Here is a 25,949-nt window from a genome sequence, read left to right on the forward strand (position 1 = left end):
TGTGTGTGTGTATTAATGAATTCCAATCAGTCGTAAATGGGATGCGCGTACACGCTCATTCTCAATTACCCTAAATCCCGCCCATTAAATCCGACTGACAACTATATATGGGCATCATATTATGACACCAAACGAAGGATTTTGGCCATTTGGGGCCATTAATTTGCCCAGCCCTATTGAAATCAATTAATTATTTGATTAAAGTGCTCCGTTTGCAGATGCTATTACTGGCTCTCACAATAAAAGTAAAAAGAAAAAACGTATGTAATTACTATATATAATATTTTTTCAAAATGCTGTGTAATGTACCTTATTAAGGTGAATTAATAAGCAGCCTTAATAATGAGCAAAACATTCGGTTGTTAAACGCACTATTTATGCGTGGCTGGGAGCAGGTGTAGATTTCTTTCGTACCAACTAACATTTGGAAAATACGAACATTTGAATGAATCCGAAAATTTACGCCAGAACCACTTTACACATGATTTACACAAAAATTCGTTCTGCTCGTGTTTCATTTAGTCTAGAACTATGAATAACCGTCATGTTCACACAGCGCACAACGCACTCCCGATTTCTCTCGACATGGGACAGGAGAGCTGACAGTCAATAAATGGGAACACAAAGTAACTAGTAGATATTTTTTGTTGCAAATTTAAAATTAATGCGTTACTTTACTAGTTACTTGAAAAAGTAATCTGATTACGTAACTAGCGTTACTTGTAATGCATTACCCCAACACTGCTTATAACATTACAGAACTGATCAATTGAAGTGATGTAGACTAAAAACCTTAATTTCAATCCCTGAGTAACATTTTTCTCCTAGTTATGAATGTACTGTATGCCTGTTTAGATATTCTATCATAAAGTACAGAAAGCTAAATTGTAATGTAGTTGGTTTACACCATCAAAATTATGTTATGCGTTATGATTGGGTTATCTACCATATCTACAAATAAAGGTTTTAGGTAACATGAAATTGATTAGGACATGAAATTACCAATGTCAAAATCATGCTCTACAAAAAAGGAGATGAAAATGACCTATTAATTGACATTAAAGTGAAATTACTGAACCTAAACATACGAGTTTGATAAAGAAGAAAATTTCAGATGGCACTTAGAGGCTTTTGCATCAGAACTCTTCATATAAATAAATAAATAAATATATATATATATATATATATATATATATATATATATATATATATATATATATATATATATATTTATTTATTTATATATATAAAACATAAAACATTGGTTCAAAAAAAATAATAATAATATGTTAAAGTTTTAATGTTTTAAGTAAGATGAAGATGTTTTTTTTTGCCACAATAAAAACACATTTTTTAAGTAACATGAACTTAATAATTGTCAACATGAATGCAACTATTTAAGTTGATCCGACAAATTGTTTTAAGTAATTTGTGTCATCCAAGCTCAATAAAATAACAATTACAAGCAAAAAGTCTAACAGCATTTCAGAACTTGATTTTTTATTTCACAACTATATATATATATATATATATATATATATATATATATATATATATATATATATATATATATATATATATCAAATAGATAGCAGTAACTTATGTGCAGGACAAATGAACCAGTGAATAATTTTTTTAATCGCTTAATTTACATGAACCATCCACATGGAAGATTAGCAAAAATGTATTGGACTTCCAAACAACTACATATAATGGAGAAAACAATATAGGAGACTGAATTTGATTATTTTCTTATTTCGCCACTGTAACTGTAAAGCTGTGTGCATAATTACAATTACTTAATAACTAAATAAAATAAAATAAAAAAACAGCTTTTTGTCATTAGCAGCTTGCTATTTTAAAATGTAGCATCACTACTTTTAGTTACTTCCCAAGCTATTCGGTTACTTCCAAAATACTGAAAATGAAGGAAATTAAATGTTCGACTAAAACAATATGAACCATCATAAATAAATGAAAAAGAATGTCAAGAAATAAGACAATTGGTCCATAGTCTGGGCATAAAAAGCATAAAGGATCTTCTGGATGTGAACAATTTGTCATGTTAGTAGAGGTTTCTCAGAAGTTTTTGTTTGCAAATGGGATCTTTAGCGTGTGTTTCAAGGCCAGCGTTGTGTCCACCTGTTCAGCAGAGAGTAATGTGTGCCACTGAGCCACAGGTTTGCGTGGGTTAGACAGCATATCCGCCCAGTGACGCAGCTGGTTTCCTGTAGCATCACAGCCTAGATAGATCTTGCCAATCGCATCATTTCTGCTCATTTTGTCATGATCCCACACTGAGATGACCAGCTGGACTTTCTGTATGAGGAATGAGTGAAACAAACAAGTAAAAACAGAGCAAAGGGAAAACAGATTGAAAAATTCATCCATCACTCCATCCAGGGTCTAAAACTAGCACTCAAGAAATGCCAATAAAATAGGCTTCAAATGAAGTGAAGTTACTTGGCGTGGTTGAAATCGCAATGTAAGAATGATATTCTGATATTACATCTGTAGTTGTTTTTTCTCACAGAAATGAATCAAACCAACGCAGCAAACTCATTTTTTTCCAAAAATCCGTACAATGGGTCCAGTATCACTCACCTGAATCAGTTCAAACGACACTTCAAAGGTGAAAGATTCATTAAAGTATGGATTCAAAGTTCGCTTCTTTACTGATGTTTTCCTCTTCTTCCATTTCTTCTTATCCAGAACCAATTGAACTTTAACATAAGGGTCTACAAAACAAAAAACAGAACTATTAATCAATTTCTCTGCTAAACCTACTCTATAGCTGCCTAAAAGAATGTAATGGTTAAAAAACTTGAGTTGAAATAACAAAGATGAATATGGCTATTTTTCAACCCAATCTTTGGAAAAATGTTTCATGGCACATTCAAAGCAAATTGTCCAGTTAGTGGCGATAAAAGTGCATTCAGGTTTATCAGAAAAAAATGAATTTGTATCTGGCAATGTTTTATTACATTGGTTGTTACGTATCGCAGCAGTTTGGAAATGAAATGTCCATTGAGAGGTGCTAAAAGATGTTCTATTGCGTTTAAAAAATAACTTACCACCTACACTAAAAACACTAGGGCTGGGTAAAAATATAGATTTCTCGATTTTAATCGATTCTGATTTTTATGAACCAATATCGATTCTTAAATCCCAAGAATCGATTAGTCTAGTCTGTTTTAAGTTGATGAATGAACAGAAAATGTAGCACGCCTCTTACCAATAAACCGCAATAATCTTTGTGCTTTGTTACTTTTGATATGAAGCAAAGTCTCAGATTTCAAATCACGTCCATCTTATTATGAGATTCAAAAAATGTCCTACGCCTTCCCTATTCTACTTATGGAAAAAACGGAACTGCCGCTGCGTTCGTTCCGTAGGTAGAATATGGAAGGCGTAGGACATACAGCGTAAGCTTTTTGAAGAATACGAAAGTGTTTTTGGCGGGAAGTTTGTTTCAGTCAGGAATGATTGCAGACTAGACTTCTGAGGATGTAGGACATTTTAGTATGTGAGTATCTCACCTGAAGAGCCTCCCTGGTCCATGCTCTTCAGGTTCTTGGCTTCCAGTATGATCACAGTGAGTTTACTACTAGTCGGGACATAACGAAGAGAGAAGCAGATCTCTCCCAGATGCTCTTGCTGTAATATGGACACAAGATGAAAGATGCAGTTAATTAGCAGACACATTTTGCATAGAGGTTGCTCTTAAAGGGATAGTTCACCCAAAAATGAAAATTATCCTATAATTTACTCTCCCTCAAGCTATCCTAGGTGTATATGTCTTTCTTCTTTCAGCCAATCACAATCGGAGTTATATTAAAATATATATTCCGAGCTGTATAATGGGAGTGAATGGTACCATTTTGTTAAGCCCAAAAAAGGACATCCATCCATCATAAAAGTAATCCATACAGTTCCAGGGGGTTAATAAACACTTTCAGAAGCAAAGCGATGTGATGTACACGAGTCTAGTTCCGGTGGAAGAGTGACCTCTAACCAGATGCAAAACGTACTGGCAAACATGGAAGCGCAGAGGTAATAACAAAAAAAACAAAAAAAACAAAACATTGTTCATGAATTAGAAGTCTAAAACAAGAATTTTTAAAGAGAAATGTTGGAGGAGCCTGAGTTTGTTGCCCAGTCCTATTTGTTTGAACCGTAAGAGGCGTCTACGCCGTCATACGCTGGGTCAGAGGTCACTCTTCCGCCAGAACATTACCGAAAGCTAGTGATTACAGTTTATAAAGTTATAACTATAGATATTTTTCTTACAAAAACCCATCACTTCACTTTAGAAGTCCTTTATTAAAGGTGCTAAAGAGGATCTTTTCGTCGACTGAGAAACCAAAGACTGTTACTGAGTTTTTGAAATGAGCGTATGCGTAAGAACAGCCCCCCTCCTTCACAGCTCACTTCACGGGAACGCCTCCCAAAACTCGCGCACGAACGTATTGGAACACGAGTATTTGCCACCGGCATTCTCTGTGTCGTGTTAGTGGATTCATTATGTCGGACTCACCGCAGGTAACTCATAATCTGCAGTTGTTACTCCTGTCTCCTGACAAAAACATCGCATGCAGCGCCTGTGGAGTGTGGAAAGTTACTGGAGCGCGCAGCCACGCTCGTCTCTCACAAGGAACGTCACGGCAGTGATTGACAAGCCAGAGGGCCAATCGTTTACGTGATGATCGTGTAAACGATTGGCTGAGGTTTTTAAGGCCCTACCTCGTGCACAGATGATGTATATTAATATTATTATTTTCAGTGCACCTAATAAATAGTCTTTTATCAGTTAGTAAAGACAGTTTCAGGTAATATTGCAAAAATATATAAAACAAAACATCCTCTTTAGCACCTTTAACCACCTGGATCCATATGGATTACTTTAATAATGGATGGATATGCTTTTTTGGGCTTCAAAACCTAGGGTACCATTCAATCCCATTATAAAGCTTGGAAGAGGCATGATATTTTTTAATATAACTGGCTGAAAGAAGAAAGTCATATACACATAGGGTGGCTTGAGGGTGAGTAACCCTTTAACTCTGAGCCTATTGACGTGCATGGGGTCATGAAAATGTCAAATTTAAAATTGTAGACTTCAGGGTGTCCTGTCCCAACCAATCAACTGCTCTGAACAAGGGTTGACACATAATCACCATTGCGCTGTTGAGTAGGACACTTAACATAAAGTTGCTCCAGGGAGACTCATTGTAATATTGCATGATGCTCTGGTGATGTGATGGAAACAAAATCCACCTGCTCTGGTCTTTGTCGAAAGATTCAATTCTTTTTGAGATTCAGTGTATTAGTAATTTTGTGACAGCACCATCCATACCACAGCAATTGGGCTAAACAACTTTCTGGGACCCCCAACTCATTTCCATTTAGTAGAATACTTTGCACTGCATATGAATATAATGTATGTGAACTAGTCACATGAAAAATGACCTCATGTTTGGAAGCTTCGCTCAGATCTCTCCACTCCTCAATCACATGATTCCAGTCCACCGTGGAAAGATTGAGTCTGATCTCACCGATGATGTCGTGTTTGGAGAATCTGTTAAAGTCATACACTTGCATCACCAGTATCGACTCAGTCAGCTCCTTCTGAGGGATCTACAAATGTGGTGAAAACAACACGTCAGTGTTTAGTTACTGTAAATAGGCTGTAAATGTAACAACTCCAGTTTAATGAGCTTGAGCGAGCATCAGGTCATTGTTCGAGCTGATAACAGAATATTCATGTGCACATGAATCTAGGACCATATGATAGTGAACGATTTTATATGCTGCGTGGTTTACCTGATATTTGAAATTTTCATTGAACACAGGGTTAAGGGTTTTCCTGAAGACTTTCGTCTCAAATGTTTTGAACTTGTTGGGAAGGATGTAGACTTTCACATAAGGGTCAGATGTTCCTCCTGAATCCATCGCTTTCAAAGCAGCAGCTTCTTTTATTCCTACAGTCAGCTGATAAGAAATATGGTAGGTTTATGATCTTAAAAACAGTTTTTTCTAAAAGCTTATTCTTAAAGTCCACATGAATTCAAAACCTTATTTACTTTGTTAGCGCCCGTTACTTGTCTTGTGGTGAACAATTCATCCATGCAAATAATCCACAGGAAAAAAAAAATTTTGTCTTTGTAATCTTTAGTCAAAATCTGTGAACGTCTTCCTCTCTGGAATTGTGTTCCTTTAGCCTTTATTTTTCTTCATTCAATATTACATTTCATGACGTCACAATACTGAAGTAAAGTTGGTCTCATCTTCCGTTTCACCCAGACTTTACAGTAAATACAACAAACACTGTATAAACTAGGACTGTCTATGTATGATTTTCTTTGCTAATTAGTTAATTAATTAAGAGTTGGACTGGAAAGTGAAGGAAAATGAGCCAACAAGTGTGTTAAATGTCATGACATACATGTCAGAGTGTCCCAAGATGCACCTCATTTGGTTAATTGAATGTCTTGAGCAAAAATAAGCAAAATTTAGACTAATAATGGTGACTTTTGTAGAAGAGTATGAAATAGAAGGATGTTTTGATTTGTTTAATACCTTTGGTCACTACATAATTGCTATAATTCACTTTCATAGATTCAGTGAAGCTTTTAAAGTGTCGTTCGGGTTATTATGATACAGAATATCAATGTAAATATCAAACTTTATACTATTGCTTCATTATCTTAAAGACATAGCAATTTCTGTTTGTGCAGTGTGCATACTTCTGATTATTTCCTCAAAAGATATTTGCATTTTGGAATGAACAAATGTATGAACTATATGGTGTCCAATCCTGCCACTTTCCTGCAGAGTTCAGCTCCAACCCCAATTATACACACCTGAACCAGCTAACTAAGCATTCTAGAAATGTCTATGTAGGTGTGTTGAGGTATTGTAAGGCCTCAACAAAAAAATAAACAATAAAAGATCTCGTCCACACAAGCACGGTTTAAAAAAAATCGACGCTATGAAGCGCTGACAAGAGCATGCCAAACCAACAGCTGGCAATATAACCATAACCGTAAAGCCATGTTGGCCAATCAGAAGCCTGAAAAAATGGTTATTATTACTGGTTAAGGTAGGCTAACAACATGTAAACAAAGGAGATAGTGGCACACAATCTGATGTTAAACAAATGAGATAACAGTGTGCACTGTCACTGGCTACACGATAATACTGCAACCGGAGTTTATTAAAATCTTCACCCTGGCAGGAGTTTTCAAAAAGTTTGGTTTCAGTGGCCTGATACTGACGAACAGCCAAACTGTACTGAAAAACTTGCGGTTTTGAAAATACCCCTGTTCGTGAAGACAGGGCCTACGTTGGAGTTAAACTCTGCAGGAGAACTCTGGAGAATGAAAGTGAATTAGTTCAGTGCCAATTAAGGGCACTGCTGTAAAATCAGTGAAAGTCATTTACCTCTGATCTGGATGCATTGAACTCCAGTGAATACTGCAGTTTTCCCCTCTGTTGGTCAGCTGATCCATATTCCACATCCTCTGTCTCAAGCTGGACCTGTCAGTACATCCAGTAATTGCCACCAAGAGGAATATTTTATTGCTCAGAGGTCAATTTTCACAGCTTGGAAAACTCAAAAGAGCTTGTTTGAATTAGATGAGGTTTCAATTAAAGGGTTAGTTCACCCAAAAATGAAAATTCTGTCATTAATTACTTACCCTCATGACGTTTTACACCCGTAAGACCTTTGTTCATCTTCGGAACACAAATTAAGATATTTTGATTAAATCCGATGGCTCAGTGAGGCCTCTATAGACAGCAATTCGTATTTAAAACAGGTCTTACGGGTGTGGAACGGCATGAGGGTGAGTAATAAATGACAGAATTTTCATTTTTGGGTGAACTAACCCTTTAACAACAATCGTATTTTCTTAGCCATCTTGCCAAGAAGTTACATACGTCACCTTTAAAATATCTTAGGAGAAATAAAAACAGTCACAAGTGATACATTTATATACTGCAAGATTATAGAGCAATTAAAGTAATGTTAAAAGCATGGAAGTATTTGACGAGAACCATTTAAATGACTATCTTTGACTTTAAAAGACTTTTAAAGAAAATCTGAATAGAGTTTGTGACATGTTGTGAATTCTTCTTAAACTCATGTGGAGACAACTGAGATTACTAGGGTTTTTTGCTCAGTCTCCATTTGTTCTTCATATAAACTCATTGCTGACTAGCAGAAAAATTTAACCAGCATCCACAAGCATGGACGATCCATCTCTCACCAGTGCTGCGGTTGTAGTTCCTGAGATCCCTTTCATACTGATCTGCTGGTCCAGCTTCTTCTTCCTCTTCTTTTTCCCTTTGCAGCAGCATTTTACACAGCAGCATATCACACAGATGAGAATGAGCAGGATGATGGCGGCAAATATAGCATAGATGGCCCATCTTGGCACTGTTGTGACAAAAACAACAATATTCCATCTTTCATCACAGCACCAAAGCAGTGGTCCAGTATAGCACCATGAAACGCATCTGAAGGATGAGACGAAACCACGGCCAGGAGACTTAAGGCAAGTTAAACTTGTAGCAAGTGAAAATTGAGAAGCAAGAAATGTGCGCAAGGGGTGAAATTAGATAGGGGCCCATGGAGCAGGTGCTAAAACAAAGATTCATATGATATACTCACAAGGAATCCTGTCCAGTAAAGAGGGCAGGAACCCCGGAGCAGCTGTTGTGGTGTTGGTGTGTGTTTTAGTTGGTTTTAATGACGGTCTTGGTGTCATGGTGAAATGGATGAGACCGGTGGGTCACTGTAAATGCACATACAAAAGAGAGTGGTGGCTGGCAAGAGTTTTGAAAAGTTATGGTTGTGTTATTAGTAACCTTGTTTTGTGACGCCCCCTACTGGTTAGAATGGTACTGCAGCATTTTAGTCAGCCTGAAAAGAGTAGTTCGACTCAAAATTTAAGGGATAGTTCACCCAAAAAATGGACATTCTGTAATTATATCATTCTAAACCCATAGAAAATATAAAATTGGGGATAATCGGAAATTAAAATGAATTCAATCATATAGAGATTGTGGCAGTCAAGCTCCAAAAAGATCCATTAAAGAGGCCCTGTCTTCTGAAGCCATATTCTGCTTCTATTCTCCTATTGTGTTCCACCAAATAAAAAAAGAAACTCATAAAGGTTTGAAACAATATGAGGATGAGTAAATAATGACAGAATTTTACATTCGGAGTAAACTATTCCTATTATATTAACTTTTAACGAGAGGGGAAAAAATCCAGTCACAACACAAATTGTCTGCCATAAGGTTTTAGTATATATAAAGAAAGTACATCCTTTTGAATTCTATGGTTTAATGTATCAGGACATCATAAAAAGATCTTTAAAATTAGGTAAATACAACCTCAGATGAACAACAAAACATGACATATTACACTGTGTCATTATTTATTTAACAAAAATAAAGCCAAAATGGAGAAGCCATGTGTGACACTAAGTACACCGTATTATTTAATAGCTTGTTTAGCAGAAATAACTTGAAGTAATCATTTTCTGTATGACCCTCACATCGAATGAATTTTGGCCCGCTCTTCTTTACAACGTTGCTTCAATTCTTTGAGGTTTGTGGGCATTTGTTTATGCACAGCTCTCTTAAGGTCCCGCCGCAGCATTTCAGTTGGTTGAGGTCTGGACTTTGACTGGCCAGTGCAACAACTTGATTATTTTCTTTTTCAGCCATTCTGGTGTAGATTTTCTGGTGTTCTTGGGATCATTGTCCTGTTGCATGACCCAATTTCGACCAATCTTTAGCTGTCGGACAGATGGCATCACATTTGACTCTAGAATACTTTGGTATACAGAGGAGTTCACGGTCAACTCAATGGTCCTGTAGCTGCAAAACAAGCCCAAATTATGACTTCTCCACCACCGTGCTTGATAGTTGGTATGAGGTTTTTTTGCTGATATGCTGTGTTTGGTTTTCACCAAATGTAGTGCTGTGCATTATGACCAAACATCTCCACTTTGGTCTCATCTGTCCAAAAAGCCATTGTACCAGAAGTCTTAAGGTTTGCTGCCATGTTCTTTTTAGAGAGAGAAGCTTTCTCCTGGCGACCCTTTTTCTAATTGTATTATCATGAACTTTAACATTTAACATGAGGCCTGTATGCTTGGGGTAAATTTGCCGGGACGTCCACGCCTGGGAAGATTGGCAACTGTCTTGAATGTTTTCCTCTTGTGAATAATCATCCTCAATGATAAACTTCAGATGGTCTTGTAACCCTTCCTAGATTGATGGTCATCACTTAACATTGCTGATGTCTTTTCTCCTTGGCACTGTGTTAAAACACACCTGAATGCTCCAACTGCCAAAACATCTGCTTTTATAGAGTTGGTCGTGGTGGCTGATGATTAATTAATCAAAGGCATTTGATTAGCAGCACCTGCTTCCTACCCTCTTCATTCCTTTGGAAGCAGTAAGGGGGTGCTTCTCAATATCCCTCGTCGTCTCATCGCTCCTCCGTCCTCCATCCTATGACCCGGAAAACAATCGAGCTCAGCCATCTTGAAGGACATCTCAATTCTCTAATTGCACCGCGAGGAGGTGAGGAACGAGGAGTGAGGAGGCTTTCCTGAGGAGTCATGAGCGAGGATACACAGGTGCATCCTTTGCGGAAGTCGTTCTCTTTGAGAAACGTGACGCACGCATAAATTCTCCTCCCCCTTCTTATCTGTCACAATAATTTAAATGTATGCTTTACTTTTACAGATTAAATAAACTTTATATCTCTTAAATTTTAACTAGGCATCTTGCTTTATTATTTTTTCATTTTTTTTTTAAATAACCAAACTTTAACAACATGTGGATCCCTCGAGCGCAGCTGATGACGCTTTGAAGTGACGCTAAAGGGAGCGAGGATTTATCATTTCACTTGATTCAATTCCTCAGTCCTCTCGTCTTTTCCTTGCGTCCTTTCCTTGCATCCTGGAGGGGTGGAGCTAAGACGCGAGGAAAGGAAGCAAGGAAAGGAAACGAGGATGCACAAATAAGAATTGAGAAGCACCCAGGGTGTACTTAGTTTGTCACCCATGGCTTCTCCATTTTGGCCTAGTTTTTGTTAAATAAATAATGACACAGTGTAATATGTGATGTGTTGTTGATCATCTGAGGTTGTATTTACCTCATTTAAAGACCTGCCAAAGACCAGATGATTTTAATGTCCTGATATGTAAGACCATATAATTATATATATATATATATATATATATATATATATACACACACAGGTGCTGGTCATATAATTAGAATATCATCAAAAAGTTGATTTATTTCACTAATTCCATTCAAAAAGTGAAACTTGTATATTATATTCATTCATTACACACAGACTGATATATTTCGAATGTTTATTTCTTTTAATTTTGATGATTATAACTGACAACTAAGGAAAATCCCAAATTCAGTATCACAGAAAATTAGAATATTGTGAAAAGGTTCAATATTGAAGACACCTGGTGCCACACTCTAATCAGCTAATTAACTCAAAACACCTGCAAAGGCCTTTAAATGGTATCTCAGTCTAGTTCTGTAGGCTACACAATCATGGGGAAGACTGCTGACTTGACAGTTGTCCAAAAAGACGACCATTGACACCTTGCACAAGGAGGGCAAGACACAAAAAGTCATTGCAAAAGAGGCTGGCTGTTCACAGAGCTCTGTGTCCAAGCACATTAATAGAGAGGCGAAGGGAAGAAAAAGATGTGGTAGAAAAAAGTGTAAAAGCAATAGGGATAACCGCACCCTGGAGAGGATTGTGAAACAAAACCCATTCAAAAATGTGGGGGAGATTCACAAAGAGTGGACTGCAGCTGGAGTCAGTGCTTCAAGAACCACTACGCACAAACGTATGCAAGACATGGGTTTCAGCTGTCGCATTCCTTGTGTCAAGCCACTCTTGAACAACAGACAGTGTCATAAGCGGACTGCTGCTGAGTGGTCCAAAGTTATGCTATCTGATGAAAGTAAATTTTGCATTTCCTTTGGAAATCAGGGTCCCAGGCACACAATCCACATTGCTTGGGGTCCAGTGTAAAGTTTCCACAGTCAGTGATGGTTTGGGGTGCCATGTCATCTGCTGGTGTTGGTCCACTGTGTTTTCTGAGGTCCAAGGTCAAAACAGCCGTATACCAGGAAGTTTTAGAGCACTTCATGGAAGGAAGATGCGATATGCCAGACCCAACAATGCAGAAGAGCTGAAGGCCACTATCAGAGCAACCTGGGCTCTCATAACACCTGAGCAGTGCCACAGACTGATCGACTCCATGCCACGCCGCATTGCTGCAGTTATTCAGGCAAAAGGAGCCCCAACTAAGTATTGAGTGCTGTATATGCTCATACTTTTCATGTTCATACTTTTCAGTTGGCCAAGATTTCTAAAAATCCTTTCTTTGTATTGGTCTTAAGTAATATTCTAATTTTCTGAGATACTGAATTTGGGATTTTACATAGTTGTCAGTTATAATCATCAAAATTAAAAGAAATAAACATTTAAAATATATCAGTCTGTGTGTAATGAATGAATATAATATACAAGTTTCACTTTTTGAATGGAATTAGTGAAATAAATCAACTTTTTGATGATATTCTAATTATATGACCAGTACCTGTATAGTAACATAGTAACTCTCAGTTGCCTGAAAAAGAGAGCATTTCGTCACCACCAAAGTTAAACAACCTGAGTTGACAGCCTGCACATTAAAACTGGGTGTGCTGAAGTGTACAGATAACATTCTTTTTCAGTGAAACATAGTAATAAAAACGGAACAATACTGCCTTGAGTATACAATCAAATCATTTGCTGTCATATTTCAACATTTTCACATTCAAGACTGTTGCAATGCAACAGCAAAGTAATAAAGTAGTACAAGTCCCAGTTTCACGAGAAATTCTTATCATACCTTCAAAGAAATATGAGTAAATAGTGCAGAACAATCTGAAAATTATATAAACAAAACTAATCTACAGGCATAATTATAGCTGCAAACAATCGCAACAAACTGAGCATAAAGAAAAAGTGAACCGCAATATAAAAAAGAGCATTACAGTGAAACTCACTGTTGTAGAATGAGTTCAGTTTGGATCTTGATTCCTCGGTTGTCGTATAGAACTTAAAGATTAATATTCTTAATGGTAGGAACACATTCCTAAACTGAGTGAATGAGCGGTGGCAGGGTGAATATGGCAGTCAAAGAGAGGGGAAGGAAGTCACTGCCCACTGCTAAAGCTGGATCAGCTCAGGAAAGAGCCATTATAATGTGCCATTTACTTATCAAATGAAACAACTATTGAGGCTTTAATCATATGGCCAAACAAGAATCTGCTGTTAATCTCAGTTTAGTCGTTCAACATCTAACTTGATTGAGCGATTTAGTCAGAGCAGCTGCCTACACATTTAATGACTTTTTATGACATTTTAAATCTTTTTATGACAGTGATGAAAATACGAACAAGAGAGACTCTACAAAATAAGGAAGGAGAAAGATGAAGAGAGGGAAAATATAGAGGTAGAGATACGGTACAAAATTTTAATTTCACAAATAGACAAAAGGAAGGAAGTGCAGCTGTATTATACCATCCATCCACCCTTTTTCCAAACTGCTTATTGGGTCACAGGGATAAATAGAGCAGAACAATGACAAAATACACTATTCTGTCTGAAAATGACAAAACCAATTTACAGGTTTAGTGGAACTATAATTGAAAGTATCACACAATAGCTACCCTGTAATACTTAATAAGTTCAGAATACTCAAATTATTTAAGTAATCGAACTATTTTTTACTATCAAGTTAGTAGAACTTAAAATTTTTGTGACAAGTGGGGTGGGGCCAAGAGCTGTGGAAGCGGACCAAGGCCAATGTGGTGCACATGTGTATCTCATTATTAATCACGTCACCGGCATCCCTTCTTCCCCACATTTCTCAGCCTCGCCCCGCTCATTATAATGTTAATTACATACAGTTAATTTACATAAACATTACATTCAGATCTTTGTTAGGGTAGAATGGGGGAAAACGCCCCCTTGAGGTAAAACATCCCCCTTCTGTTTTTCCCAAAATAACCACTAGATTGAGTCAAGATATATTTTTGTTGTTGCTATGAACTACGTTGATAAGAGTGATGTAGAAGTATTTACTGTGAAGCTTTCAGTAGCGATGTACTTGAGAGAAAATGGATTTCATGGTATATGATCTAATTTTCAGCAGTAAGAAAATAATTTGATGTTTTGCAGAACGTCACAGATATATTATTATAATAGTAAGGCCTGTAGTTAGGAAGTACATGTAATTTAAGGAAAATATATTTTTATATATATTTTCAAACACTGAGGGAAAATGCCTCCTTCTCATTATCATAATTACTGTAGTTACTCTGAACATCAAATCCTTTTCCATCAAATGTAATCTAACTAGGTGGTTCAATAAAAATATTTGGACTTTATATTTAAAAATTACCTCAAGTTAGCACCGGCTAGCTAGTAAACTAGCATCAGCTAGCAGAGGTGTAAAGTACTTGAGTAAATGTAACTAGTTACTGTAGTTAAGTATCTTTTTGGCTACTTTGTAGTTGTACTGAGTATCAAAGATATTGGCAACTTGACTACATTTTTGAGCAAGTAAATGTACTTTTACTCCACTACATTTGTGATGAGTTATGCAATTATAAATGAAAATTTTCATGGCAGCTAACTTTTTCGGCAGCAGTTTGTTTCTGAAATAAAGAAGCGATATCGCCATGCAAGGGCATTGAATATCTTGTGCATTTTGCCTTCACTTCCCCAAAACTTGTCAACTAGGATACTTTACATGAATGTGAGTGCATTAGTAGACAGTTGCTGATCGCAGGTGTTTGATTTATTAGATGAGGAAATGACTGCAGCTGGTGATGAAGCTCAAACCAGCACATACAGTAGAGTTTGACTACTTAATTATACTTAACTTTGTTTTTTATCTGCTATATTGACAAGACCGTTTTGAAGGATATTGGTCTACCTGTGGCCTTATTGTGCACTTGAGCTTAAAGGGATAGTTCACCCAAAAATGAAAATACATATATACATGTTTGGAACAACTTGAGGGGGAGTAAATGATGACAGGATTTTCATTTTTGGGTGAACTATCCCTTTAACTGAGACTTGAGAGTTTGTAGACATTTAAAAGGTTGCTGTTTTGACCTTGATTTATTGCAATATTGAGGTGTTCAGTTTTATTTTGATTTTAGAAAATAAACTTAATTTCTCCTCTTACAAATCAATTGTTTCTTATTTTATTTGATACAAATCAATTGTTTCTTACGCCTCTCGTGTGTTAAGGACATCTCTGAGCCTACATTCATAAAATACTTAAGTACTGTTAAAATCAGATTTTACTTAAGTCGTATTGGAAGTGGTTACTTGTAACTTGTAATGGAGTCATTTTCAATGTAAGGTATCAGTACTTTTACTCAAGTATGGTTTTCAGGTACTCTTTACACCTCTTGAAAAGGTGGGGGCATTTTACCCCTCTCTATCCTAAATGTTAGATACCAAATAACACATGCTATTGTAACTATCAAAGAGACTCTCATTATATACTTGAATGTATACAATCAAACAACATACAGTATATACACAGTCTTATTAGTTTTGCAGCCCATCCTCAACCTAACCACAGTCTCTACTCTTCACCACAATGGCAACCCTACAAAACATAACAGAAACCCCTGTAAATCAATATAACACAACATTAAACACTAACTTATGTCTCCCTATGTTAATCTTGTGCAAAAACACACAAAATAACACTTAATTTCAACATTTATTTATACAGTCTGATGCAAAAGCATACTGGGAATTGGAAATCTGCTGCAACTCACCTCAATCATATTAAGTTCAGCTTACTACAAAGAAATATTGAGTTCACACAACTTTTTTTCTTTTAAGTACAATGATGTTTCATTATTATTTGAGTGAAACAAACTCATTTAATTTAATTTCACTGTTCAGTTTTACAGTGTACAAAGTGTGCATTACGACAAATTTAAGACATAAAATAAGTGAATGTCATTATAAAAACAGTGCATTTGAGTGACACCACTGTTGTAGAATTAGTTCAGTTTGGCTATTGACTCAGTTGTAGTTTAAAACATAGAGATTCAATTTTCAAACATTTGTCCTATTGTCTCGGAAATGCTGGAGTCTATCTCAGCGTCTCAGACCGCAGGCGGGGAAACACCCTGGATGTATGGTCAGTCTATCACAAAACACACACACACAAATATTCACACTCACTGACAATTTAGAATCTCCAATTCACCAGATCAACCAGAGGAAAGCCACGCCAACACAGGGAGAAAGCAGGAGTCAAACCTGTTATGTTATGTTATGTTAGTCCCCTCTTTTTGGCGAGCCTGTATAACATGTTCGCATTCACACTATTGTTAAAAAAGATTTGTCCTAATTTTGCTAAATGTCATCCAGTGTTATCCAGTATAAGAAATACTTACAACATTTATTCTTTTATTTCCAGAGTTCAGTCTGACTTATGTGACAACTAAAGAATACTGATATAGTCTAATACTTCAGAACACAGACCTATACACAACATTTAACTAGAACTTGTTGGAACCAGCTGAAACATAATACACAATAATTGAACTTGCCTTTTTCACACTCCACTCTCAATTCCAATCCTCCTGTTAGGTTGTCTTTTCCAGTTCTGCGGTATTAAACAATTAAGTCATTGTCTTTTGCTGGAATCCAAAAATAGTTGGAAACAAAGGCCAGGCCACTTAGACAGCTCTCCTCGAAGTGTTCCTTCAGTATGGAGAGAAATGTTAGGCACCTGCCACACCTCAATAATACACAAAACTGTTTCTGCATATATGCCCTTACAGAACTAGGTGCACATATGACGATCAACTGGTGAAGGAAGAAACATCAAATATAAGATATTCAAATACAACCTTAAGGAAGAAGACATTCAAATACAACCTTAAGGAAGAGTTAAATATAATAGTTGTTTAAGTGCTGAACAGTTTCCTTCTTGCTCTTGAAAAACACCCTGCTGTGATGAGCAACATACAGATATGACTGGAAATTACAACAGAAACTAGACCTGCCACACTACTGTTCAAATATCAATGGTAACCTGACACTTGGGAAAGTGTGTTTATTTATCATTTTAAACTTCATTTATTTATTTAAATTTGAAATCTTTGTTCAGTAATATATAATATTTGATATATTCCAACTAGGCCTACCTATTTGTTTGTGTGTGAACCAAAAGAATATTCATTTCAGGCCAACTGATTCAAATGATAAATCCTAGACTTACATTGTGGTTATTTTTCTAAAAATCTTTGTTTATCTAAAAAAAAAAAAGTAATATAGGCCTACTTCTGGAATGGAATTCAAACTTTTTTTTTTACCAGCCATGAAACTGTTTTTGCAAAAACAGGCAGTTATGACATCAAAATTTTAGATAGCCTTCCAGTGAAAATTTTCAGGTACAGAAATGTAATAAAGTAGGCTAATCTAATGATAACGCTGCAAAGTCTTCACTTTATAAATGAAACATAGATTAATCCTTATTAAAGTTACAAAAGTTATTCAGTCAAGAGCAGTGAGTGTCTTTTGTTGTTTGATTAACATTAAGGACACAGACGGCAACAGGTATATATTAGGCTGCTGTCACTTTAAGAGCTAATGCACAGATCCAATATACTGATACACATTGGTACTGATACATGCATTTTCTTACTCAACTGTTTATATTCACTTGAGACATAACTGACTATATTTACGAGGTTATTCAAGCACAAGAAGATGTGAAAAAGAATTCAATTCAGTATTCATGGGCTGTCTTGAGACACAGCTTTCTGGGCGCTCGCTTCGGATGTTTGTGCACAGAGCGAGTAACGAATCAAGTTCCATTTTGCGTTTTCTTGTGCTTGGATATTTCAATTGACCATTCACAAAGACCTATCCCCTTTAGTTACTGTTGCTATGTCCGACAAGCCATGCGACCTCTCGCCACACATCATGTTTTCATGCACTGAACACAGGACACTGACAACGCGTCGAAAGACAAAACAGAGCAGGTTACTTTTGATATGAAACAAAGTCTCAAATTTCAAGTGTTGTCATTTTTAAAGAAATTAAATAAAATTTTTAAATAAAATAAAATTTAATTTAGAAAACTAAAGCTGTATGTATCTCCTGGGCTCAGTTTTTCAAAAGTAATCCAGTGGGATTTCGGATCACGGATTAGATCAAATCTTGGAAATGGGTTTTTCAAAAGCAAAAGAGGGATTGCGAACTCGGATCAGAGCATGTAATACAATCTTACATTTGATCTGGATCAAACCTGCCCTTTGGGTTTTTCAAAATTTTGAACTCAGTTTGGGATCTATTTGATCCAAAAAAAAAAAAAAACAGGATTATCCTGATCCCATCAGAAGGGTGGTTTCAGTTGTGATTTTTCGAACCAAATAAAATCAGAGATTTTTTTTAAGTGAATGATTACAAAATCAATGTTTACTGATGGTATATATATTTCTTCATATTTGAAGCATATATGAACCATGTCACATCTAATGAGATATGGTAAACAACAAAAACAAACAAACAAATAAATCTCAAAGCTATCAGCTGTCAAATAAATGTCACTGTTGCTCACAGCTCTATAATTCCACAGTATATTAACGGCAATGACAAAAACAAATATATTCAGTAGCCTAGTTAATTTCTCAGAATTCCTGAGAACATTGGCGGCTGTTCTGGTTCTACATCAGGCTCAGGTCCATCAAAATTGTCATCAAGAGGGATATAAAAATTGAATTTACCTTGGCATAGTTGAATAACAAGAGTCTCAAACTCCATTGTTTCCTCCTTCTTATATAAATCTCATTTGTTTAAAAGTCCTCTGAAGAACAGGCGAATCTCAACATAACACCGACTGTTACGTAACAGTCGGGATCATTAATATGTACGCCCCAATATTTGCATATGCCAGCCCATGTTCCCAACATTATGAAAGGCATTAGACAAGGGCAGGACGTCTGTATCTGTGCAGAGCTGAATCCACAGACTAGGTAAGCAAGCAAGGACAATAGCAAAAAATGGTAGATGGAGCAATAATAACTGACATGATCCATGATAACATGATATTTTTAGTGATATTTGTAAATTGTCTTTCTAAATGTTTTGTTAGCATGTTGCTAATGTACTGTTAAATGTGGTTAAAGTTACCATTGTTTCTTACTGTATTCACGGAGACAAGAGCCATTGCTATTTTCATTATTAAACACTTGCAGTCTGTATAATTCATAAATACAACTTCATTCTTTATAAATCTCTCCAACAGTGTAGCATTAGCCGTTAGCCACGGAGCACAGCCTCAAACTCATTCAGAATCAATGTAAACATCAAAATAAACACTGTACTTACGCGATTAGACATGCTGCATGACGAACACTTTGTCCATTTTGAGGGTTATAGTAGCTGTTTGAATTTTTTTTATGTTGTTTAAGGCAAGCGTGAGCTCTTGGGGCGTGGAGCACCAGATTTAAAAGGCCACACACCCTGAATCGGCTCATTTCTAATTATGCCCCAAAATAGGCCATTTAAAAAAATAATTAAAAAAAATATATGGGGTATTTTGAGCTGAAACTTCACAGACACATTCAGGAGCCACCTTAGAATTATATTACATCTTTTTAAAAAAAGTTCTAGGGCACCTTTAAGACACGCAGACCATCTCTTCATGACTCCATTTAAGCGTTCAATGGCACATCTTGTTTTGTAATGTGAGGAGTTGAAGAGTGCATACTCAGGTGTGTTTGCAACTGAGAAAGGGGTCATTAGCCATGGTAGAAGTGGATACGCGCTGTCTCCCAATACTATGCCATTTGGTCTGTGGGATTGAAGCTCTCTGTATAGTGCACTTTCTCTTAGAATACGTGCATCATGAACAGACCTGGCCATTTCACAACACAGTTGGTTATTATGAGGTCGACGTTGCCCACAAGTTGGATGTTGATGCTGTGCCTCCCCTTTCGATTGACATAACCCCACTCCCTTTCACAAGGTGCTTGGATATGCACATGAATGCAATCAATACCACCAACAGTGCTAGACATGTTCCCCATTTGAAAAGACTTGTGCTTAGTCTGAGCTGTCTGGTCATCCTTGGGAAAGGAAACAAATTGATTGATCAGACTACCCAATGCTACTGACAAAACCTTCACCACATTACTTACGGTTGCTTTTCTCACTCCCATATTGTCACCAATTACTTGGTAGAAAGTCCTACATGCGCAGAACGATTAAGCACTGTTCCTCCACAGATAAAGCATGACTCCTTTGGGTTTGGTGTTGGAGTGTTGGCCTGACAAGATCTGCAATGTACTTAATGTCTTCTCTCCCAAAGCGAAAACGTGCATACAGTTCTTCTGATGTGTATTGCTCGAGTGGTTTGGCACGCTCAGCATGCACCCTTTACGGTACCTTCTCCTACGGTAACGATGAACAATACCTGCCATGTGGATGCCTATAGGCTAAGAGAAATGGGTGCAAAGACATGATGTGTTTATATGGTGTCACCCATTAATCAGCAATGAGCTGATTGGTGTAAGCCTAATTGAACACAAGCCAAAGGAATGATGCTCAAGGCTTTAGATCAGTGTTGGCTACACCAAATAGTTGGAACTATGGACTCAAAAGGGCCTAATTTCACTGTGGCAGAAACCTGTGCAATGTTGGAGGGTGTTCGGGCCAATTTGCCTCAATAGTAGGAGGTTTCAGCTCAGCAAAGTGTGGAGAAGTGACCAAAAAAGGAAAACACAACATTTGGGAGGACATAACCAATCATGTCAATGCCATGGGGTCTGGCCAAAAGAGGACCATAAAACAAGATATGTTGCGATGGAAGAACCTTAAGGCCAAGGCAACGAAAGACCTAACTAAAGCCAAGAACCCCCAAACATTTAACAAGCCATATAAGAGGGGTGATTTCACTGATATGGTCCTTGATATCATAGGAGGAGAAAAATCAGAAGCTCTGCATGGCATTGAAGGCATAGAAGCAGATGGAGAGGCCACAATTACAGAGACTAGGACTAGCAAAATTCTCCTGCAGAGGAAATGTTTGTCATGGACTTAACTACAGTAACTGAGGAGGAAGATAGATCCAAGTGGATGTAATGATGACAGTCCAAGACATTCCTACAAGAAAACACAAACATTCCTCAGCTACAAACCAGGATGGTGACAGCTATGAGTTGCTTCTGAAACGGGAAACCGAAAGAGCAGAAGTACAAACTGAACTTAGTAAAGAACAAATCTTGCTTACCCAACTGCAGCAGAAAAAAAGTGCAGATGGAGATACATCTCCTAAGGGCAGAGATGGAAAGAGCTGGTATCTGTCCTGTAAATGATTTTTGACTATTGGATAGTATTGTTTTTGTTTTGTTATTTAACATTATAACAAAATAAGGAATGTAAAATGTATCTGTTTATTACAGTGTTTCTGTTACAATTAAAACAAACAATGGCTATTTGTGGCCACCGGTATTTTGCCTACCTGTTGTTCTTTGCTAAGCCAGTAGGCTACACTGTTGGTTCCATATAAGGCTCTGGTAAACAGGATATGGTAATCCTGAAATTTGGTATTTGGATCAATCATAGACTGTAAAAAGTGTTGCTGTTCAATCCAGTGTTCCTTTAAAAAAACTGGCATAAAAGTAAGATTTATTCCCAAACGGTTGAAGGTCAAAATTACAGTTTACAGCAATCCCAGATGATAAATAAGGGTCTTATCTAGAGAAACCATTGCTCATTTTCTAAAAAAGTTAAAAAAAATTATATAAGTTTTAACAATAAATGCTCATCTTGAACTAGCTCTCTTCTTCTTCTTCTCTAATAGAATTCTGGCAGTGTAGACACTGCTAAGTGTATTACTGCCCTCCACAGGTTAAAGCGATGGTTTCTCTAGATAAGACCCTTATTTATCATCTGGGATTGCTGTAAACTGTAATTTTGACCTTCATCCGTTTGGGCTCCATTGCCCAAATGGTTATATGGAGAAAAATCCAGGAATGTTTTCATCAAAAACCTTAATTTCTTTTCGACTGAAGAAAGAAAGACATCTTGGATGACATGGGGATGAGTAAACTATCAGGAAACTTTTAGTGGAAAGTGAACTAATCCTTTAATGTCCAAAAAAAAAAAAAAAAAAGAAAAAATTATAATACCAGAGTTGTAGCAAGAAAAACTGTACTATTTCCTTGTGTTTTTTCCCCAAGAACATACATAAGGCGATACCAGACTATTCAAATTATTCTAATTCAAATGTTTATTATTATTATTATTATTGTGAATAAGAGCCTACTGTCTAAGATCAAAACATAAAGTACACAGCCAAGCGTAGTTCGATTCTCGAATAACCGACTCTTCTGAAACGGTCCAAAAGACTCATAAAAGCAAGACCAGTTTGAATCATTCTCAAGAATTCTTCAAAGAATAAACTCTCTGCATCCATAGGTGTGGTTACTGAATCAACATCTGACTCACTTACTGAAATACAAGTTTACTTTTGAAATAGAGCAAGTTTCTGTACTTGCAATTCATAAAACCTAAATCGGTATCATTACTGACTGGATGTTCATATGACAGCATGGACAGATGCAGATTTTTAATGATGATATTTAATAAAAACAAAATACTCCAGCAATAGCTGTTCAGACTGATGTTGTGCCGCTCCACAGCGCCGGGTGGCGGCGGATGACATTGAAAGTGAATGTTGACAGAACAGCAGCACTATTTACAATGCACTGCAGCGTGAAGCTGGCGGGAAGCATATGGTACTCACATTTCACTTTTTAATTACACAATTTTTGTGTTTTAGTAGTGTCCATATCATGCTAAATTAGGCGCAGGTTTGTTTTGTTTTTGTTAAAGTTACGGTCGCAGCATTTATTTCACTTCCGCATCTGTTAATGTAGGTAAAGGACGGATATTTTGAAGAGAATGGAGGATAACAAGGTAAAGTCAAAAGTTACTACACTGACCAACTCCAGAAATCAACAAAACTTAATAATGTGCTTGATTTACTCTCATTCATGGCTGTATCTCATCTGTTTCTACAGAATTGCACAGGTCCTCTTATGATTGCGCTGCAATATAATGACCTATTTGACTTATCAATTTCAACGTCCACAAACACAGACGCACTACCCAAAGGCAGAGCATTCACGTTTATTAAGGTAGGAATAACGTTATTGGGTGTGATATATCATGGCCATATTCAGATGAGATTTATTATGAAATGCTTGCTGTGAATATAGGCTGTGCAAACAGTGAATGAGAGACTTGTGGACCAGAACAAGACTGAATCTTTGCTTTTTGAAGTGATTCTCATTGCAAAGGAGTGTTCAGAAGAAATCAAAATGAAGATAGTTGAGAGTGTAAAGCATTATGGTGAGTTCACTTTGGTTAATTTGATGCTTACATACATATAAAATTAAACTATTTTTCTCTCTTTCATCAAGTGGCCATTTTAGGTGCTCTTAAAGATGTGTAATATTTAATATTACTCACCCCTGCTATTTGCAGTCCAGTTACAGTTTTGTTTTTATTCGCTTTGGTACTATTTTCACAAGTAAGGTGTACATTTTCAAAACTCTTAGTACTAATATCACAACAGATCATTAAAAGTGCACTTTTTTCAAACATTTCAGCATATTTTCAATTGTTTTAGTACAATACACAAAATCACAAAGTATCCTTTTCACTACACAAAATAAGTGTTTCATCTATATAAATGTTTAATTCGCAGTAACTGCCTTTCATAATGCTATTACTATCAAACTTTTGATTTGCATCTCTTTTCGTTCAGTTTAATACATCTGTCTATTATTTAATCCAACTGAACTTAATGGTTAATCAGTGGTACACCTATAGATTTCTATAGATATTGATTCTATAGGCATAGTTTCTGTAGAAACTATTTGCAATTTCGGGTATGGATAATCAAATGTAATGAATTATATGCAATTTATCTTAAATGATAACCACAATTTTCAAAGTGTGTGTGGTCCTGCAACATTGCATTGTGATCGAAATATCCCAACAAGGATGGTAATACCAGTAATTTTAGACCTTGTTTGGACTTTTTTAGGGCTGCAACGATTAATCGCGATTAATCGTTTGAAAAATAAAGGTCTGTGTTAACGTAATATATATATGTGTGTTCTGTGTATAATAATTATGTATATATAAATACACATACATTCATGTATATATTTAAAATGTTATATTTATATATAAAATATTTGTTTATATGTAATATAAAATGTATATAAATATATATATTTATAAAACATGCATATATTTCTAAACTTTATACCTGTATGTGTGTATTTATATATACGTAATTATTATACACAGAACACACACATATATATTACGTAAACAAAGACTTTTATTTTGCAAACGATTAATCGCGATTAATCATTGCAGCCCTAGATTTTTTTTTTTGTCCCCATGAAAACAGCTTATAAATCAAATGAAATTATATTTTTCTAAAATGTAAAAATGCAGAACGTTTTCTGTGATAGGTACGTTTAGGGGTAGGGTTAGTTAGATTCAGTCATATGGTACAGTGAGAACATTTACTGTATTGTCAGCAAACTCTGTTCTGCACAAAGCCTCATGACTGTGTCATACTGCACACCTTTTGATAACACACTGAATAGATACTATTACAAACATTAAGGATTTTCTGTCAATTATGTAATTTAGGTAATGTAAGTGTATTTTCTAATTGTGGCATCTGTAACCTGTGTAAATATTTCAGCAACAAGGGCGATGCGTATTTATCCCATATGCTTATTTCTTTGCTTTTTTCAATCACCAGGTCTGGAAATAGGCAAATTTTACTTTTGCAAAAAGGAAGAACTCATGAATACTCTTCAATCAAACAAAGTTAAACTGTTCATCTCTACTGACAGGGATGATGTCTATAAAGCTCTGCATACTGGTAGATCACCTCATGATGCATGAACGTTTAACAGGTTATTTCAAAGAAATTGATTTTGAATGCATTAAAACACATTAATGTTGGCACATTTTGTTGAGTTTAGGAATTCCAGCTGCTTTGCTGTACGATCAGGCTGATCATCATGTCCTCAAGCAGCTGAAGGTTATTTTCTCAGGTGAAGTTATTGGTTTCTCTGAGGATTCACTTGATAGTCTAACAGATTTTGGATTCGGTGAAACCCAAATTGAGACCTTCAAAGCAGCAAAGGTAAATTATGGAGTATTTGTATTTCTACAACTGATGACACGTCATCTTTTTTTAAATAACAATGTACATTATTCATATTAACCTAGTCTTATGTTATCAGATCTGCATGAAGGAGTTTGCCGTTCTGATCGGTCAGATGAGGAGGAGGTTTGGGCATGAGAACAGCCCTCTCTGCACATGTGTCTTAACCACGTGGGGCTCTCGAAACATCTGTGCCACAGCCATAAAAACTCTTCGGGAATGGGGTCTGGATGTGGACGAGGTGTATTGTCTGGCTGGAGCTCCTTGCAGCCCTATATTGGCTGTAGTTAAACCCCACATACTGTGGGATAGTGGCCTTCACAACATGAGGGACTCTTCTGCCCCGTCCTGAGAGTCGGTAGCACTAGGCTGGACACACAGAAGTGTTGCTTTCCTTTCCTTTCCTTTTCATTTTAATCAGGTGCCAATTCTGTTCTCTTGCTGTTACACTTGACTTTGCATTTACTATTCAAAAGGGTTATGTTGTAAAATAAGGAGGATTCATATAAGGTGATTTGGGTTTAATAGTGTTGAATCTAGATGCTATATATAGATGTTTAGGGGTTTATATGAACTGTTTACAAA

General features: G+C 36.4%; 2 protein-coding genes and 1 pseudogene across 3 annotated transcripts; 1 reads left to right on the top strand and 2 right to left on the bottom strand.

Moving 5' to 3' along the window:
* Nucleotides 1-1,629: 1,629 nt before the first annotated feature.
* Nucleotides 1,630-13,144, bottom strand: syt8 (synaptotagmin VIII). The gene is made up of 9 exons (XM_067379526.1): nucleotides 13,114-13,144; nucleotides 8,675-8,798; nucleotides 8,271-8,440; nucleotides 7,444-7,539; nucleotides 5,824-5,991; nucleotides 5,470-5,637; nucleotides 3,540-3,657; nucleotides 2,605-2,738; nucleotides 1,630-2,319 (listed from the first exon to the last, which is right to left on the bottom strand). The coding sequence occupies exons 2-9, from the start codon at nucleotides 8,769-8,771 to the stop codon at nucleotides 2,080-2,082; spliced, it is 1,191 nt and encodes a 396-aa protein (XP_067235627.1). The 5' UTR covers nucleotides 8,772-8,798; nucleotides 13,114-13,144; the 3' UTR covers nucleotides 1,630-2,079.
* On the bottom strand, nucleotides 10,584-20,580 carry LOC137014810 (putative nuclease HARBI1; annotated as a pseudogene).
* A 2,257-nt stretch (nucleotides 20,581-22,837) lies between these two features.
* Nucleotides 22,838-25,720, top strand: LOC137015479 (cytosolic 5'-nucleotidase 1B). 2 transcript variants are annotated; one of them, XM_067380470.1, is made up of 7 exons: nucleotides 22,838-22,899; nucleotides 23,041-23,080; nucleotides 23,185-23,301; nucleotides 23,383-23,515; nucleotides 24,954-25,076; nucleotides 25,180-25,343; nucleotides 25,444-25,720. In XM_067380470.1, the coding sequence occupies exons 2-7, from the start codon at nucleotides 23,066-23,068 to the stop codon at nucleotides 25,714-25,716; spliced, it is 825 nt and encodes a 274-aa protein (XP_067236571.1). In that variant the 5' UTR covers nucleotides 22,838-22,899; nucleotides 23,041-23,065; the 3' UTR covers nucleotides 25,717-25,720. The 2 variants fall into 2 exon arrangements, with proteins under 2 accessions (XP_067236571.1, XP_067236570.1); XM_067380469.1 differs by having other exon boundaries at nucleotides 22,844-23,080.
* Nucleotides 25,721-25,949: the final 229 nt, after the last annotated feature.

Source organism: Chanodichthys erythropterus, chromosome 24 (assembly GCF_024489055.1).
Source record: "Chanodichthys erythropterus isolate Z2021 chromosome 24, ASM2448905v1, whole genome shotgun sequence".
In the NCBI taxonomy this organism is placed as follows: Eukaryota; Metazoa; Chordata; class Actinopteri; order Cypriniformes; family Xenocyprididae; genus Chanodichthys; species Chanodichthys erythropterus.

Coding starts and splice junctions, on each gene's coding strand:
- LOC137015479 (XM_067380470.1), top strand. Junction 23,516..24,953: donor TGAGAGTGTAAAGCATTATG/GTGAGTTCACTT, acceptor TTCAATCACCAG/GTCTGGAAATAGGCAAATTT. Junction 25,077..25,179: donor CTATAAAGCTCTGCATACTG/GTAGATCACCTC, acceptor TGTTGAGTTTAG/GAATTCCAGCTGCTTTGCTG.
- syt8 (XM_067379526.1), bottom strand. CDS start 8,771: ATGACACCAAGACCGTCATTAAAACCAACTAAAACACACACCAACACC. Junction 5,992..7,443: donor TCAATGCATCCAGATCAGAG/GTAAATGACTTT, acceptor ATTTCTTATCAG/CTGACTGTAGGAATAAAAGA. Junction 2,320..2,604: donor TGTCGTTTGAACTGATTCAG/GTGAGTGATACT, acceptor TTCCTCATACAG/AAAGTCCAGCTGGTCATCTC.